An 18,851-nucleotide genomic window follows, 5' to 3' on the forward strand; every position below is an offset into this window, starting at 1 on the left:
ATCCTCCGAGGGGTTCCTGTGCAGGAGACTTAACCAGTTTCTCTCTTACTGAAGAGACCCTTTTAAATGTTGTCAGAGGAGGAGGAAAACTTTTGTGAAGTTTTTCAGAAGAAACATTCAGGATACACTTTTAAAAAGCTGCTCTGTCAGGATCTACATTTTTTTTTAATTAGGCAATTTCCCAAGATTCACATTGAGAGGGTCTCTTTAACAAAATAATTCAAACATTGTGACTGTTATGAATCCAAAATAGGCTGCAATGAAAAAAAGTGACACTTTTTTAGTTCCATCACATTGTCATCCAGATAGGTTTACAATCGCAGACCTACATGCCAAGTTGTGTAAGTGGGCTTTTTTTTCCTGATGATAACATCTGGCTACATGGCACATTTTACTGGCAATTGTTTTTGCTGCTTTGTAGTTTTCTTTTCATCTGTCAAGAGGTTACATGACAGGGTTTTTTGTGTTCCTGAATGTCATTTTGGTCTCACCTTTGCTTTTGTGCCATATTGCATTTTTCTCCTCTTTGTGAGAGAGTCCAGCACAAATCCTTAATGAAAAGCCTAGAAAGAGCATTCATAGCTTACCACAAAACAGAAATTTGCTATGCATTTCCACATGCAGTAATGGCCAGATCCTAAGGTCTTACTCAGATAAATTCCCATTCAAGTTAGTGGGAGTTTGCCTGCAGCAGCATCTCAGATTTGGACCAAAATGCACACACTGACCTTACTAACCGGAGAAAGAACAGTCTTTATGGCTAAGACACAGAACTGGAAGTCAGCAATTCTGTGGCTTTGTCTACACATAAACTTATGCTGGTTTAACTAAGACAGGGGTGGGCAAACTTTTTGGCCCAAGGGCCACATCAGGGTTGCACAACTGTACAGAGGGCTGGGTAGGGAAAGTTGTGTCTCCTCAAACAGTCTGGGCTCCACTCCCTATCTGCCCCCTCCCACTTCCCGCCTCCTGACTGTCCCCCTCAGAACTCCCAACCCATTCAACCCCCCTGCTCCTTGTCCTGCCCCAACCCCTATCCACACCCCCGCCCCCTGACAGCCCTCCTGGGGTCTTCCACCCCCTATCCAACTGCCCTCTGCTTCTCGTTCCCTGACCACCCCCTCCCAGGACTGACCACCCCAACTTCCCCCCGGGATCCCACCCCCTTATCCAACCCCCCTGCTCCCTGTTCCCTGACTGCCCTCCTCACCCCTATCCACATCCCTGCCCCGTGATAGGCACCCTGGGACTCCCACTCCCAATCCTCCCAGTTCCCATCCCCTTACTGCCCCCACAGAACCTCTGCCCCATCCAACTGACCCCTCCTCCCTGTCTGCCACCCATGACCCCTCCGCTCCCCTCCCTCTTACCAGCAGCAGGAGCTTTCAGCCATGACACCCGGCCAGAGCCAGCTGCGCTCCCCATGCTGCCCTGGGAGTGGCGGGCCAGAGTGTGGCCTGTGTGGTGGCGTGGCTGAGGGGTGGGGGGCCAGCCAGGGAGGGACTGGAGACTAGGCTCCCCAGCCGGGAGTTCAGGTGCCGAGCATGGGCCGGATGTGGCCCCAGGCTGTAATTTGCCCATGTCTGAACTAAGAGCTTGTCTACACAGGCAAACTGGCAAAACTACAGTGGTATAATTATACTGTTATTACTATACCAAAAAAAGGTCACTTTTATTCTGTAACAGAGTGTCCACACAGAAAATTATACCAACATAGGAGGGAGAAAACTTGTTCACCTTAGCCTCCAATGATAGAACAAGAAGCAATGGGCTTAAACTGCAGCAAGGGAGATTTAGGCTGGACATTAGGAAAAAGTTCCTAACTGTCAGGGTAGTCAAACACTGGAATAGATTGCCTAGGGAAGTTGTGGAATCTCCATCGCTGGAGATATTTAAGAGTAGGTTAGATAAATGTCTATCGGGGATGGTCTAGACAGTATTTGGTCCTGCCATGAGGGCAGGGGACTGGACTCGATGACCTCTCGAGGTCCCTTCCAGTCCTAGAGTCTATGAGTCTATGAGTCTATAGCTAGAGCAGTATGATATTACCACTATAGTTCTACCAGTCAATCTCCCCATATACAGAAGTCCCCATGGTGTCAAAGAGAACTATGTGACCATCCTAATGATAAATCAAGATTCAGGAGAATAATTCTTGGAAACTGATTACAATGGAAAATACTTCCCAGGAATTTTGAAGGCTCCTTTATTATGGCAAAGCATGTGTTCTAAACGTGGCAAGCCTCAGACTCAGCCCTAATCTCCAGTGGTAAGAAGTCCCAAAGCTGAAGGTCTCCACTGAACCCTCTCTGCCCAGAGCTTCTGGCATCTTGTTCTGGGCTCCATTAACTGAAACACCCCTGTTGACAGTAGTGAGAGATAAGGGAGGCCTGGAGGTTAGTAGGAATAGGGGTTTGAATTTTGAACTGGAGCTGGAATTGCAGTGGAAGCAAGTATAGGATGCAAAGCACCAGTGTTATATACTTCTATCAGTTTTTCTTGTTTAGGAAGTGAGCTGGTATGTGTAGTAACTGTCTTGACTTCTGTATAGCCTCCCTGGGCAGCCCAAGATAAAGTGCTTTGCAGGAATTCAACCTCTAAGTGACAAAATAATGGACAGCTGTGGCCAAGCCTGCATTTGAGAAGAAGGTAGCAGTCTGGCTAGGCAAAAATGCAAAAAGGCACATCTTTCCACTACTGCTATTTGGGTGTTTGAGAGTGGTAACAAGTGTAGATAGGAATCAGAGGTTGTACAGCACTGTAACAAGTGAAGGGCAGAAGGCTATTAATATTAATGTTGTTAATATGCCAGCTTGAAGTTTACTGTGTACAGCTCAAAGGCTTCCACATGACTTAGGAGAAACTTTCGGAGTTGCACTGAAACAAATATTTGTGATGCATTTTTGTGTAATGTTGGAACGTTTTCATGGTATCTGGTTCCATGATAAATTAAAGTTCTTCCCCCCCTTTTTAAAGTAAAAAATCATTTTTAAAAAATATCTCTTCTTTCTGCATTGTTGAGTAAACCCACTGGATTAGCTGTGACTCCATAAAGTTTAGGAACTCATTTATTATGTTGCTAGATCAGACACTGCATTTATTCACACAGTGCATCTATAAAACTGAGCTTTCATTAGAGCTGTGGGGAGGCCCAGTCTTTCTCCCTTACTGGAGAAGGTGAAGCTCAAGAAGATAATTAAGCATGAAACAATGAGGAGGCTTGCTGGGTAAGCAGTAGTGTGAAAACAGTTACTTCTTACAAAAGAGGGGAAATTAGCTGGCTGGATAAAAAAGGAAGTGTCAGACTGGAAGACTGAAAGGACTGCCAGCATAAGTAAATAGCTCTATGCATCATTAATGCAATTTTTTTTAACACTTAAATGCCACAGCTGTCTACATTTAAATGCCGCTAAATGCTGTGTGTTGAGAGATTAGGATATCATGTTAAACTAATTTATTTTAAACTTCCAACTTTCATCTTTCACTAATCTTGGCCAGTCTTTCTGACTACAAAATTCACCAACCTCTCAGTATTGTATTCTTGTTTACAAAGCCAATGTAAACAGAGCATTCTAAAGTGATTCCATTTGTTCATTATACCTTAACAAACACATTATTTTCCATTCTTAATACAGATATTTTTGTGAACAGAAACTTTTTGATTTTGCTCTTTCACAGAGTAAAGACTTACGATGTGTGCTTCCTTTCAAAACTTCCTTCTACCCGAATAGTGTTCCCTGAAGCAGCCACATTTTTGGCACATGTTCAGTTATATGCAGTGCCAAAAGAAATAGAATAAACAAACACTGCTTAACGCAGCTGGCTAGGAAATTTACATATTACTGCACACCAACATGAAGACCTGAATATGGATTAGAGCTACAGTGATGACACAAATGTCATATAGATAAAGAGAAACAAAATTCAGCACATCATTACTTACTTTTGATGATTTACATTTTACTATTTTATATATATGCATGTATATTTATGCATAAATATTGACATAAAGGTGTACATTTATATTTTATATAAATTTTGGTATATGCCTCATTTTACAGAAAAACACATAGGAAATGTTTTAAACAGTTTAAAAAAGGGGCACAATTTTTCATATTTCTCCACTGGTAAAGTCAGTCTTCCCTATCATATATCCAAATATACAGATCTCTGAGACAGAGAAACAAAATAACTAACATTTAAAAAACTCTTAAGTTCCTTAAAATTGCTTTTGTATATATAAAAATATTACAGATCTAGGCCCTGATCCTGCAAGCATGTGTGTTAGAAGGATATGTAGCTTCTAAAAGGTCCTACAATATTGAATGTTAAGGGCCCAATCATGCAAATACTTCCACACATCCTGCAAACACTTATGCACATGTATTTGCAGAATCAGAGTCTTAAAATCCAAAACTACAGGAACTTTTAAGGTAGAAGTAATTACTATGCAGACCACTAGAAAAAAGGATTCCTTCCCTCTTTTTAAAAATCTTTTCCTTATTTACTCTTCAAGGAGAATATTAAAACATAAGCTGAGATCCTACCCTCATGGCACTCATTGCAGGATTGGGGCCCTGTATCCTGTCTTTCAACAGTGGACAGTGCCCCAGAGAGAATGAACAGAACAGGTAATCATCAAGTGATCCATCCCCTGTCATTCATTCCCAGCTTCTGACAAACAGAGGCTAGGGACACCATTCCTGCCCATCCTGGCTAATAGCCTCCATAAATTTATCTATTTCTTTTTTGAACACTGTTATGATCCTGGCCTTCACAACATCCTCTGGCAAGGAGTTCCACAGGTTGATTTTGCATTGTGTGAAGAAATACTTCTTTTTATTTGTTTTAAACCTGCTGCCTATTAATTTCATTTGGTGACCCCTAGTTCTTGTGTTATGAGAAGTAGTAAACAACACTTCCTTATCTACTTTCTCTACACAAGTCATGATTTTATAGACCTCAATCATATATCCCTTTAGCCGTCTCTTTTCCAAGCCACTCCTGAAAGAAACTTACAAACCCTTTTCTGTAAAATAGGTGGCATATGCAACATTGATGATGTTGTTCAACGTACAAATCTTATTGAGACACATTTGGAATTATTATAACTCATTGTGGCTTTACCATTTGTAAGAAATATCGAAATCTTAATATCAGGATAAAAAAACTTTAAGCCTCACTACACCACAAAGTTTTTCTCATATATACATATATGTTATATGAGAAAATGACTTCATAGTACATATGATGAAAATAGAAGGCTCTTCAGTCCATGAAATAGATTACTGAAAACTGCTCATGAGAGTGACTGAAGGACACTAATGCAGATATACCATTTTTTACCCCATTCTAACTTGCAATATGGTTTAAAACAACATAGCACGAAAGGTCCGATACTGCAAAACTTTACCAATTGCATGGCACTTGCTGCCTTGACCACTCTGAATAAAGTCAAGTACTGACAGTAGTAAGTGGTACACTGAGCAGTGAATGCAAGAACAGGCATCTAAGTTTTAATTTAAAATATACTGGAAAATGTATGTATGTGTGATTTATTTTGCATATAGAATGTTTTCTTTACAAACATGACCAGCCTGAAGTAAACATTACCACTCTTACAAAGAAAGCCAGTTTCTAAGGTTAAAAACTGGGTAGCTTTCAAATACTTCACGGAAAAGTGTGCGCTGTATCAAGAAATAGAAAAAATTACCCCACATTCTCTTCCTTGATTTTTAAGTATTTGCAGCAATTGATTTTCTTGTTAAAATAACTCTTTTAATTTAATTTCATTCATCTTTCTGTGCTCATGTTCACTGAAGTAAGCAACTTTCAAATGATGTTCCACAGATTTGGCCAGATACTGTGGTGAGGGTGGAAGGCTAGATGTGTCAGGGGCTTTGTAATAGGTCAGAGAGACTTTCACTTCTTGATCATTATTTTCAATCCAGCTGAGGTGAGTAGTCACTGAAATTTGTTACTACTGTATTTGATGGCTGTTCAGTGGCCTATGAGAAATGTACTTCTTGGTTTCAATCCACTGGAATCCATATCATACTCCACACAACCACAATCAGCAATACATGCTGCCTCTTTTGGTAGTTTTAACAGAGAGAAAAGGTCTTAAAGGGCATGACGTATTATCTTAACCCTAGCAGTTATCCTTCTAGATTAATGGAGAGCTGTACTGGTGAGAGGCAGCGTAGATAAGCTTACACCACCATTGCTTATGCTGCATCTCTTCAGTGCATGGAGAGAGGACTGCAGTCCCCATGGCAGTCAATTCTGCTCCTCTCTTTCATGAATACAACAGAGAAACAGACAAAATAATAAAAAAGAAACCACCCTGTCATAAACAGATAGCTAAGGGTTAATGTCTCTTTCACCTGAAACACCTGACCAGAGAACCAATCAGGAAACCGGATTTTTTCAACTTTGGGTGGAGGGAATTGTGTGTCTGGGGTCTTTGTTTTTCTCTGCCTGCTGTCTCTGAGCTTTGGAGAAGTAGTTTCTACTTTCTAGTCTTCTGTTTCTAAGTGTAAGGACAAAGAGATCAGATAGTAAGTTATATGGTTTCTTTTCTTTGGTATTTGCATGAATATAAGTGCTGGAGTGCTTTGATTTGTATTCTTTTTGAATAAGGCTGTTTATTCAATATTCTTTTAAGCAATTGACCCTGTATTGTATCATCTTAATACAGAGAGAACATTTGTATTTTTTCTTTCTTTTTTATATAAAACTTTCTTTTAAGACCTGTTGGAGTTTTTCTTTACTTCAGGGAAATTGAGTCTGTACTCACCAGGGAATTGGTGGGAGGAAGAGATCGGGGAGATCTGTGTGTGTGTTGAATTGGCTAGCCTGATTTTGCATTCCCTCTGGGTGAAGAGGAAAGTACTTTTTGTTCCAGGACTTGGAACAGAGAGGGGAAGCCACTCTGTGTAGTTTCACAGAGCTTGTGTCTGGGTATCTCTCCAGGAGTACCTGGAGGGGGGAAGGGAAAAAAGGATTATTTCCCTTTGTTGTGAGACTCAAGGGATTTGGGTCTTGGGGTCCCCAGGGAAGGTTCTTCAGGGGGACCAGAGTGCCCCAAAACACTCTAAATTTTTGGGTGGTGGCAGCAAGTACCAGGTCCAAGCTGGTAACTAAGCTTGGAGGTTTTCATGCTAACCCCCATATTTTGGACGCTAAGGTCCAAATCTGGGACTAAGGTTATAACATGGTGGCAGCGGTGGGATCTAGACAGAATCCAGAAGCCAGTAGGAATATTATATTTTTCTTTTCTCTGCTAAGGGCTTTTTAGCAGAGAGAAACAGTTGGTTTTAAAAGGGAACCAGAGAGAATTTTTTTTTTCTGCTCTCTCTGGCAGTTTGTGGCTTGCATGTTAAGCAAGAAGTCGTTAAGGACTATCACGGGTCTTTTGTCACACAATAGCGCTCCCATTGAGAGTCATACCAGCACTATATGAATGCAAATAAAGTGGTTTTTCAGGTTTACTTAACATTGAAGATTAGCTAAAGGCACTGTTGCTAGGCAGACTTCAGGAGGCAACAGAGAGCCTGCAGTTCAGAAGAGAAACACCGGAGGGCACCCCAACACAAGAAAACAGGAATCATGACTTCTAAGGCAAAAATTGAGGCCGAAGAGCAATTCAAAGACGCTGAACACAGGCGACAAATGGAAATGAAAGAAAGAGAAGAACAGATCAGAGAGGCCGCCTACCAAAGAGAACAGGCAGCCTACCAAAGAGAACAGGCAGCCTTAGAGGCAGCACATAAAAGAAAACTAGAAGAAGAAGAGGTGGCCTACCGAAGGAAACAAGCAGAGGAAGAGTTGGCCCACCGCCGAGAAATGGAAAAACAACAAAAAGAAGATGAAGAGAAGGAAAAACAGAGAAAGCATGAACTGGACTTGGCAAAAGCTGGGCTGCATGTCCCAGCCAACCCTAACAACCCGGCGCCAACTATTGCTCCACAGCACAGGAAATATCCCACCTACAAGGCAGGTGATGACACCAAGGCTTATAACACACCCTTACAAATCTATGTTCAGCTATGAATGGTATCACTGACTAAGCAGGTACCTCTTACCTACTCTAAGCCCCAGTCCACACAAACAATGCATGGGCAAATCTCACCCTCCTTCTTAGAGCTTGACTTTTAAAATCAAATAAATGAGCAACAAAATCTAGTCCATGGCTTCTCCCCAGGCTTGACTGCTCAGCCTACTCCCAAATCTTCTCTGCCTCAGGCCAAAGGGTAAACTAGTCTGGGAGCATGCTCCTTTTCCTTTTATTCCCGCCAGGCCTGATACTGCTGGCAATGTGCAAAGTGATGCTGGCTTTAGCGCCTATCCCCTGAACACACAAATATCACCTTCTTGCCTAGTCCGGCCTGGGGCTTGTTCCTCCCATCCCTGACTTCAAAATGAACTTCGCTTAAACTAAAATGTGCCAAATTGCATGTTTCAAATCAGAGCCACAGCAAATGATCAGACCTACTGGCAGTGAGCTCAGATGATCTCCTTTTAGAGCTCCCTCAGCTGACTGGCATTTTCCTGTTAAACTTAATTCATATTTCAGCTTGAATGTGACCATTAGCCTTGTGATGTTTTTTGCCACACTTAGATTTGTTAAAAACTTAAATGGCTAAAAGGGTTGGCAGTGTGATATGGAGTGTCTCACCTCTAGAGTGTTGGTCAAAACTGGGGTCAGGTTGGTAGTGACTGAAAGTCTTTTACATCTGACTGGTTGCAGAACTATCCGAAATGATTTGATGAGTTTGGTTTATTGGTGTCTACCTCACAAAACCACCACTACATTTGGCACTGATTGACACCCTTGGCAGACAGATCAAAGGATTTCAAGGAGAAGTAACCTCAGCTTTCCTCTGGATCATACAGGAAGATCCTCCAGATGGCCAGGTATCTTGTTTGTGGAGGGGTGTGGTTTTGAAGAGCATGAAAGTGCCACTGCTAATTCTGTCAATAAATATAGTACTTCAGCTACCAAGACAGTCAAGCTTGGCACCTGTTTTCACAGTCAGTTTAGCTGACATTTTCTTCACTGTGGTTCTTTTCTTTTCCATCTAGAGGGAAGCCAGTAGTGTTTCTCAGGTGGGTCTCTTTCAGAAGCCCTACAGAGATCAAATAGACTAGCACCTGTCACTGAGTCTAAAATCACAAAACGTTCATTTTAAAAAGCTGCCACCCAACACAACAGGAATTTCAAATTTTGACACCAGTGGTTCTGACCTGATGATTTGAAAAACATGATGGTGACATGAGGAAATGAATAGGAATGTGGTGTCTTTTTGTGAAACAAGCTGAATGCTGTATTAGTGTACTCTCTTCTAGTAAATATAAGGAATTAAATAATGACTTTGATAGGGCTTGATTATGTAAAGCAGAAGAGCACTTTGTACAGGGTGATGAATGTTCTCCTCACCAATTAAGATAATGGGAAAGCTGAGGATTTTCAGCACCCCATAGGATCAGACCCTTATGGAGCACTTCTAAACTTTACACAAGCTTTTTTTCAGCTATCTCCAACCTTACAAAAATAATGGCTTAATTAAACTCTTTCAGTTGAGTAAGTTTTTGTTTAGTGGTGCTACCTAACAAAGTAATGGAGCAATAACTAATACATTTGTTATCTCTGGAGTTTAGAACAAGTATCAGTCCATTACTTTTTTTTTTTTTTAATATATCAATGAAAAGGACACAGAAAAAGTGAGGGGGAGATTTAATTTAGCTCTGACCTCAGCATTTTAAAAAACAGTTTTCTTTTCCCAAATGTGCCAGAGAGGCAGGCGAAAAGAGGAAAGGAATGAGGATATCAGCTCAGCAGCCATGTAGAAGTTAACGTTTTGTTTTCAAAGTGAATTATAAAGATTCAAAGAGGAGGCTGGGAAAAATCCCAAACAGCACATTAAGAACCGTCTTCTCCTCCTAAGAAATAAGCATCCAAGAAACAAGCCCATGGAAAAGAGAGCGAAAGAAACCTTTTTATTTTTTTTTTAAAGTGAGCTGTCTCACCATTACAGATTTTCCCAAGTCCTTACAACTCTAATTAAAATGTGGTAATTGGTTATGTTACCTCAATTACCATGACGCATGGACATTGATGCAAAGCGACACCAATTGAATCCCTTGGGTGTTATACCCCAAGGCCATCCCATTTATTGTGGCCTTATTATTTTCAATTATGTGGCTGGATGTACAGCATACTTTCAGAGCCAATACACATGGGGCTTCTTCTGGACATATAGTGCAGTGTACATACAGGATGACTCAGGAGATAAAAAAAAATTTGCATGAGGCACAGAAGTGGACATTAACACCATACAAATACTCAGAGAAGGAATATTTCAGAGGAATTACAGGGCAGTTTGAAAATTAAGCATTCTGAACACAAATTATCTTGACTGAAAACATCTATTTTATGAGTCTGATTAATACTGCCCCCTCAATAATTAGCAATCTCTGTTGATTGAGAAAAGAAATTGGGAATTTCTGCATAAAACTGATCAGAATTCTGCACTTATTGCATGAGCAGAGTACTTGACATCTGTGGGAGCTCTGCTTATGGAATGAGCAGCTTCTCCAGGAACTGGGAAAGACGGTATGGGAGGTGCAAACTTTGGAGAATAACAATTTGAAAATATAGATTTGGACCCCAGTCCTTGGCAGCACTACATGTACTTTGTGCTACTCCAGCAGTGTAAAACAGCTGCAATGGCAGCCAAACTGGCTGGCAAAAGTTTCTGCTTGTGTGGGTAGTGTACTTTCATACTAACCCCATTGTGGCCAATAGCGTAAGGGGGAAATCCAGGAGGCATGTGGCTAGGGCATCTCTACACCTGGCTATTGGTAGCTACTGGAATGACCTACTGAAGCCATCGGTGCAAGTCATGCTGGGGATAGCCCTGGGTGGCAACAGGATCAGGGTAACACAAAGGTAGCAGTAAGCAATCTTTGTGCTCCCACCCTCAGCTAACCTCAACACAACTTCTTACAGCTATTTAGTGTTTTCACAAGTGTCTCTCTGTCCAAGAAAGCTGCGAGTAAGGTCTCTTTCAGTGTATATTATGTGCCATTTGTGTGGTTCTGAAACTAAGAATTAGGAGACGATAACTGTAAAAGACAATAAAAGTGGGGTGGTGACTAACAAAAAGAAGGATCTATTGAAAAAAAGAGAAAAGAAAATTGTTCAAATATTAGTGCATATAACTGGTGCTATTTGGCAGTCCTGTTGGCAGCCTCAGTACAAAGACCAAGGACTGAATGATAATGGTGGACTAAATTCTCTTATACCAAGTGGTGGTCCTTTCTGAACTGGGAGGAGGCACATTAGCATAGGGAATCTTGCAGTGATGCACCATATATAAATAGGGCTCACATTCTGAATCATTCACAAACACTTTTTGCTTAATTAAAAAATAGGACTTTACACTTTATATTCCAGCACTGGCTAACTGAAAGACAGCTGTTAGAGATTGGGGGTGATGTTGTGAGGTCTAGAGTGTGATTAGATCTTATTACGGCTGTATTTCCAGCTAGATTAAGTTAAATGCAAAGATCTCAAAGTGCTTTAAAAATGCCAGTGGCTTAAGCATCGCAACATCCCTGTGAGGTAGGAAATTATTATTCCCATTTTACACATGAGGAAACTGAAGCACAGATAAAGAGTCCTGTCAAACCACACGGTAGTTCATAGATTCATAGACTCTAGGACTGGAAGAGACCTCGAGAGATCATCGAGTCCAGTCCCCTGCCCTCATGGCAGGACCAAATACTGTCTAGACCATCCCTGATAGACATTTATCTAACCTACTCTTAAATATCTCCAGAGTTGGAGATTCCACAACCTCCCTAGGCAATTTATTCCAGTGTTTAACTATCCTGACAGTTAGGAACTTTTTCCCAATGTCCAACTGAAATCTCCCTTGCTGCAGTTTAAGCCCATTGCTTCTTGTTCTATCATTAGAGGCTAAGGTGAACAAATCTTCTCCCTCCTCCTGATGACACCCTTTTAGATACCTGAAAACTGCTATCATGTCCCCTCTCAGTCTTCTCTTTTCCAAACTAAATAAACCCAATTCTTTCAGCCTTCCTTCATAGGTCATGTTTTCAAGACCTTGAATCATTCTTGTTGCTCTTCTCTGGACCCTCTCCAATTTCTCCACATCTTTCTTGAAATGCGGTGCCCAGAACTGGACACAATACTCCAGTTGAGGCCTAACCAGCGCAGAGTCGAGCGGAAGAATGACTTCTCGTGTCTTGTTTACAACACACCTGTTAATGCATCCCAGAATCACGTTTGCTATTTTTGCAACAGTATCACACTGTTGACTCATATTTAGCTTGTGGTCCACTATGACCCCTAGATCTCTTTCTGCCATACTCCTTCCTAGACAATCTCTTCCCAGTCTGTATGTGTGAAACTGATTGTTCCTTCCTAAGTGGAGCACTTTGCATTTGTCTTTATTGAACTTCATCCGGTTTACCTCAGACCGTTTCTCCAATTTGTCCAGATCATTTTGAATTTTGATCCTGTCCTCCAAAGCAGTTGCAATCCCTCCCAGTTTGGTATCGTCTGCAAACTTAATAAGCGTACTTTCTATGCCAACATCTAAGTCGTTGATGAAGATATTGAACAGAGCCGGTCCCAAAACAGACTCCTGCGGAACCCGACTTGTTATACCTTTCCAGCAGGATTGGGAGCCATTAATAACTACTCTCTGAGTACGGTTATCCAGCCAGTTATGCACCCACCTTATAGTAGCCCCGTCTAAATTGTATTTGCCAGTTTATCGATAAGGATATCATGCGAGACCGTATCAAATGCCTTACTAACGTCTAGGTATACCATATCCACCGCTTCTCCCTTATCCACAAGACTCGTTATCCTATCAAAGAAAGCTATCAGATTGGTTTGACACGATTTGTTCTTTACAAATCCATGCTGGCTATTCCCTATCACCGTACCACCTTCCAAGTGTTTGCAGATGATTTCTTTAATTACTTGCTCCATTATCTTCCCTGGCACAGAAGTTAAACTAACTGGTCTGTAGTTTCCTGGGTTGTTTTTATTTCCCTTTTTATTGATGGGCACTATATTTGCCCTTTTCCAGTCTTCTGGAATCTCTCCCATCTCCCATGACTTTCCAAAGATAATAGCTAGAGGATCAGATACCTCCTCTATTAACTCTGAGTATTCTAGGATGCATTTCATCAGACCCTGGTGACTTGCAGGCATCTAACTTTTCTAAGTGATTTTTAACTTGCTTTTTTTATTTTATCTTCCAAACCTAATCCCAGGTCTCCCAACTCCCAGTTAAATTCTTCAGCCAAAAGACCAATGAATCACTTATTGTTTTTAAATTAAATCATTATTTTACCTAGCCTGTTTAACCTAGCCTCTTTTTTGCCCTTATGAGTGATTCTGAATTATAATGCTACTTACTAGATGTAACTTCTGCATCACGAGAGGGACATTTTTTGCCAGACTTTGGTGTTTGTGTTACATAAGAATACCTCTTTGTTATGTCTAGGTTTGTGAGGCAGGCTATTGCAAGGATAATGACAAATTCAACAAAGATTTTTTTAAGGCATCAAGAAATAAAATAAATTTGAAAGAAACCTACAAACCCTTTGTAGATAACTCCAACATAGCTTTCAGAAGGGGACAAGCAATCAAAATAAGAAGTAACTGAGGATAACAAGGAAGAGTAAAAAGATAAAGGAAAATTCTGGTATACAAATTAGGAGGAGAATGGAAGATGGAAGCAACTCCTGCACCTCTGTATGGCAACATAATCAGCTGTCTTATTTACTGTCAGAAAGTCAGATGCCATCGGAGGTATAAACCATCTCATTTGTTTTCATAAATTACAGTATACTGTGGGCAACCTCAAATAAAGACTTGTTACCAGGGGATACTGTTTACGTGCCAAGACTGGCACACCATCAAGTGCAGAGAGATGGGGAAGCAGAGGAAGCAATCTTGGGACCATCCCAAGAAATGACTACACAGGAACTGAGTGAAAGGAAAAGCTATAGCATGCCAACTCAGGACTGTGGAAGTGTAAGAACCCAGAATTCTACTGAGGTTGGTGCATCTTTCAGTGCTGAGAATTCAAATGGTTTTATCAACCTCAGAAATCTGTGGATACTGCTATGTTTATACAATCGTATTATAAACAAATCCACAACAACACACTCCGAAACAAAAATACTGCCCTAAATGAAAATTAAATCAGCATCCTGATAGTTCTTAATATCTGCCATTTCTCAGCAGAGAGGACGGTATGACCCCTACCTAGTTGCAGACAACTCAGTATAGCACACAAGTTCTGCTTCCCCCAGGCAAAGTGGGAACAAAGAAGTGTGCAGCTTGTGAAGTTCCATGGCATCCAGACATCAAGTAACACACAGCACTTGTACAGTCTCTCTACCTTGGCTCCCAATCGATTCCAATCCCAAACAGAGCCACAAGACTCACTTTGCTCCTGATGCAACAGGAGTGCCGAACTCAAATTAGCACATAGCAGCTTATTTAGAATAACTGCAGCTCGAAACAGCAAATAGCTTACACACAGCAGCTGTTCACGTGGAAGAGGAGAGAATATGCTCTCTCTGAAAAAGCTTGGACCTCTATTCAGCAGCCTCCAGGATTTCTCACAGTTGCATCTTGCTCCTGCTCCAGGCACAAGAGAACAGCTATACTTACTACAGCAACTATATGTTTTAAGAATGAAAAAAAAAATCCATTTAGCCTCTTTGCGGCAGCTCGCATCTCAGTGAAATATAGTAGAAACCCAGGTCAGCCTCTCTCTGGTAGCTGTCCTCCCATTACAGCAGCCTCCAGCAACCGAGCTTCAGGAATTTTTAGAACTGCATTTGTTCCAAGCTGCAAGGTACAAGACAACAGCTACTGTACACTCTTGCTGTTGCAGCTCCACGCTTCAACTAGTTTCTCTACAGCAGGTCCACCCAACAAACCAGTCCAACTCTACAGCCCTAGGTAATGGTTTCTTAGAGCTATTGTTATCATTTAAAAACATAAAGACAAAAATAAAAAAATCCCAAAATTGCCTAAGGGTTGGATCAGTTACCAGACATTGCAAAAAACAGAGAAGGGCTCATAGACCCTTAACCCAATTTTTTCCGAAGAAAAAGTTCTGCTATTATCCTTTCCCCATCACTAACTCTCCAATTCTAATCCCTCAGTTTGCACCCTTTTCTCAACCATATTTTGCTGCTGACCTCCCTTGCTTCTATTCTCAACCTCTCACTCTCTTGGGATTGTTCTCCTAAAAATTCAAGCATCAGTAAACTGGTTATTTGCTTTCTCAATTGTCATCTCCCTTCTTCCCCTCATATCTAAGCCTAAGTGTGCCATCTACAACTGCTACCTCAAGTTCCTTACACCCCAGTTTGGTTTTTGCCTTCCACTCCATTGAAACTGGTCTCACTGAGATTTTATCTGTTCCTTGCTATATCTTGAGGCCTTCAGCTCATCAACCTCTCTACTGCTTTTGACCCAGTTGATCTCCTTCTCAACACCTGACTACCTTCTCAACATCTTCTCCTTCTTTAACTTTTGTGATACTGTCCTTTCTTGGTGGTTCTTCTATGTCTCTGGCCTTCCAACAATGTCTCCTTTTGCAGGTCCTCTTCCTGCTATGTTTTGCTTTCTGTAGGAGTCCAACAGGGCTCTACCCTTGGGCGCTCCTTTTATCCCTTTATTGGATGGTTACATCTGCTCACATGACTTCTGTCATAACATTTTTCCCAGATCTGGACCTTAGCGTCCAAAATATGGGTGTTAGTATGAAAACCTCCAAGCTTAGTTACCAGCTTGGACCTGATAATGCTGTCACCAGCCAGGGATTTATACAGTGCCTAGCTCACTGTGGTCTCCCCAAAACCTTCCATGGGGGACCCCAAGACTCAGATTCCTTGAGTCTCACAATAAAGGGGAATAAACCATCTCCCTTCCCCCTCCCCCCCTCCAGGTGTTCCCTCCCTGGGTTCCTGGAGAGAGATACAGAAGCAAGCTCCGTGAATCTAAACAGAGGGACTCCACCCTCCCTGTTTCCAGTCCTGGAAAACACAAGTACCGAGAGGGCTAATCTCTCTTCCCCCCTCTTCACCCAGAGGGTATGCAAAGTCAGGCTAGTAAATCTAACACAAAGAGATTTCCCCCTGACTTCTTCCTCCCACCAATTCCCTGGTGAGCTGCAGACTCAGTTCCCTGGAGTCCCCACTAAAGAAAAACTCCAACAGGTCTTAAAAAGAAAGGTTTATATATAAAAAAAGAAAAGGACATAAAAATGGTCTCTCTGTATTAAGGTGACAAATACAGGGTCATTTGCTTAAAAGAAAAAAATGAATAAACAGCCTTATCCAAAATGAATACAATTTAATACATTCCAGCAACTACACACATGTAAATACAAAAGAAAACAATATAAACCTTATTGTCTTACTATCTTTGTACTTACAACTTGGAAACAGAAGATTAGAAAGCCAGGAGATAGAAAAATCACTCTCATAGCCGAGAGGGCACAGACACAAGATAAAGGACAAAGAACTCACACCCAAAACTTCCCTCCACCCAGATTTGAAAAAGTCTTGTTTCCTGATTGGTCCTCTGGTCAGGTGTTTCAGGTTATTGGTGTTACCCCTTTACAGGTGAAAGAGACATTAACCCTTAGCTATCTGTTTATGACAACTTCAACGGCCATTTTTAAACTGCTGACTCACAAATTAATCTTTCAACTCCCTATTTGTCTCCCGCTATCTAATTCCATATCTCATGTTGTCTCTCAGATGTCTCTTCCTGAATATCTGTCAACTAAAACTAAACATGGTCAAAACTGAACTTGTGATCTTTTCTCCCCAGACCTCCGCACTTGTTTATTCACTTTTGCTATTGAACACACAATCATCCTCCCTGTCACTCCATTAACCAGCATGAGCGCCAACTCCTCCACTTCCCTTGCACTTCACATTTAAGCCATACCTGGAGTCTTCCCTCTTCTTTCTCCACTACATTTTTAAGATCTGACCTTTTCTGGACACAGAGGTAGAACTCTTATTCAATCATTTTTATCGCTGGTATTTACTGTAGCCTCCTCTGGCCTCCTTAATATGCATACTCCCCCCCCCCCAAGCCAATATAACACACAGCTGCTAAAATCCTCTTTTTTGTCCTTCACTGGGACCATGTCACCTCTCCCCCCTTTCATTGGTTTGTGCTTCTACTCCATATCAAGTTCCAGATTCTTATCTTTGCCTTCCTAGCCCTGTGTAACCTCTCATTATCCGCACTTCCTTTTGCCTTGTTCCTTCCCCCATACTCCACCACTTATGCTGGCCTTGATATTCTGTTTCTCTGCTTTTTCAGTAACTCTCTCCTTTACTTTCTTCCATGTCATCTTCTACAAAGACGTACCCATTCTATGATAATCCAGAAGGTCAATGCCCTCATTCACTTCCTTCCTTAAGTCCCACTTATTCTGCAACACCAAGAAGAAATTAGACAACTAATCAATGGCTAGATAGACGGGCACATGGGGATAGGTTTGGATACATAATCTTTTAAAAAAACATGCAAACATCAAGATGTGAGCCATTCATCACCTCAGCTTTTGTGCTATACCCCTTTCCCACACACTTTATCAGTTGATCTTTTGAGACCATTAGCACTCTGGGGCAGGGTGTTCTATGAGAAGAATCCACTTAATGATAGGCTGGTGCTAAAAACATTATTAACAGTGTACAGAATTTTTATGAAGTATCATATTCAAGAAAAAATTATGGGCCCAATCCAACTAAGTTCTGAGTAACTTGACTTGCACTGCTTTCAACAGGAGTCGAATGTGCCCAGTCCTTGACAGAATGAGATTCCATGTGATTAAAAATGCAGCAAACAGAACATATATATTATGAGTTTGTCTTATTAATCAGTCATGTCCATATCCAACAATGTTTTGTGAAAAATAAAGCTTTATTTGTTGACTGTGGAGGTTAGAAATGGCATCTTCTGTCAGAAAATTCACTGTGAAATGAATATGTTTTCCATCCACTGGAATGTTGTCTTCCATGTGACAAATGAAACAATACTAGGTCTATTAAAAGTAAACATCACTCACCGGGACTTTTCCCAACTTCTTTTGTAGTCTGGTTTGCCACTGGACAGCTTGCATGACAATGGCTTCCCACCTTCTTTCAAGATTTACAATTATCAGCTGCATAGACTGGTGATCTGCATTCAGATTGCAGGTCTCCTGGTCATCCAGGAGGTGCTGGCATAATCGCAACACAGAGGCTACTCCACGACGTCTCTGTTTGATCTCACAGCACAGAGACTGCAGAACAGAGAAATGACAGATGTCAGTGCAGTATAGTATACAAAATGTATAAAATTAACCGTTAAGTTTATACTTTGTAGTGTTCAGTCTTCTTACAATATGTTTCCTTGATACTTAATATCAAAGCTTGGTGATGCACTCACAGATAATAATAATAATGGCAATGAGGCTGCAAAGCTACTTTAAGTCTTCTTCAAATTAATGCCACATGTAGCTAACTGTCTCAATGATGCTGAACGATTTACAGCACGTACAGGATTCCCCCAAACCCCTATTCCACTGGGGCATGTCTTTGAAAATTAGTTATCCCGCCAACATCTAGTCATTCAAGGTTTTAAAATGGATTTTAAGAATCTTTCAGGAAAAATAAACAAACGCTTTACTCATAAAATGGCATAGTTTAATTCAATGTTTAATTCAATGCAGATCTAGAAAATCAAAAGAAAGAAAAAATATATTACTTAGAAGAGCCAT

The 18,851-nt window shown here is 41.1% G+C and overlaps 1 protein-coding gene across 3 annotated transcripts in view; it reads right to left on the reverse strand.

Annotated features, from left to right (window-relative positions):
- The window catches only part of AKAP6 (A-kinase anchoring protein 6), a 404,712-nt gene that overhangs the window by 17,860 nt on the left and 368,001 nt on the right, over positions 1-18,851 (reverse strand). For all 3 annotated transcript variants that reach the window (XM_030559312.1, XM_030559313.1, XM_030559311.1), the window contains one exon: positions 18,159-18,374. In XM_030559312.1, coding sequence (XP_030415172.1) covers positions 18,159-18,374 — 216 coding nt within the window. The remainder of the gene's footprint in view (positions 1-18,158; positions 18,375-18,851) is intronic.

This window comes from Gopherus evgoodei, chromosome 4 (genome assembly GCF_007399415.2).
Source record: "Gopherus evgoodei ecotype Sinaloan lineage chromosome 4, rGopEvg1_v1.p, whole genome shotgun sequence".
In the NCBI taxonomy this organism is placed as follows: domain Eukaryota; kingdom Metazoa; phylum Chordata; order Testudines; family Testudinidae; genus Gopherus; species Gopherus evgoodei.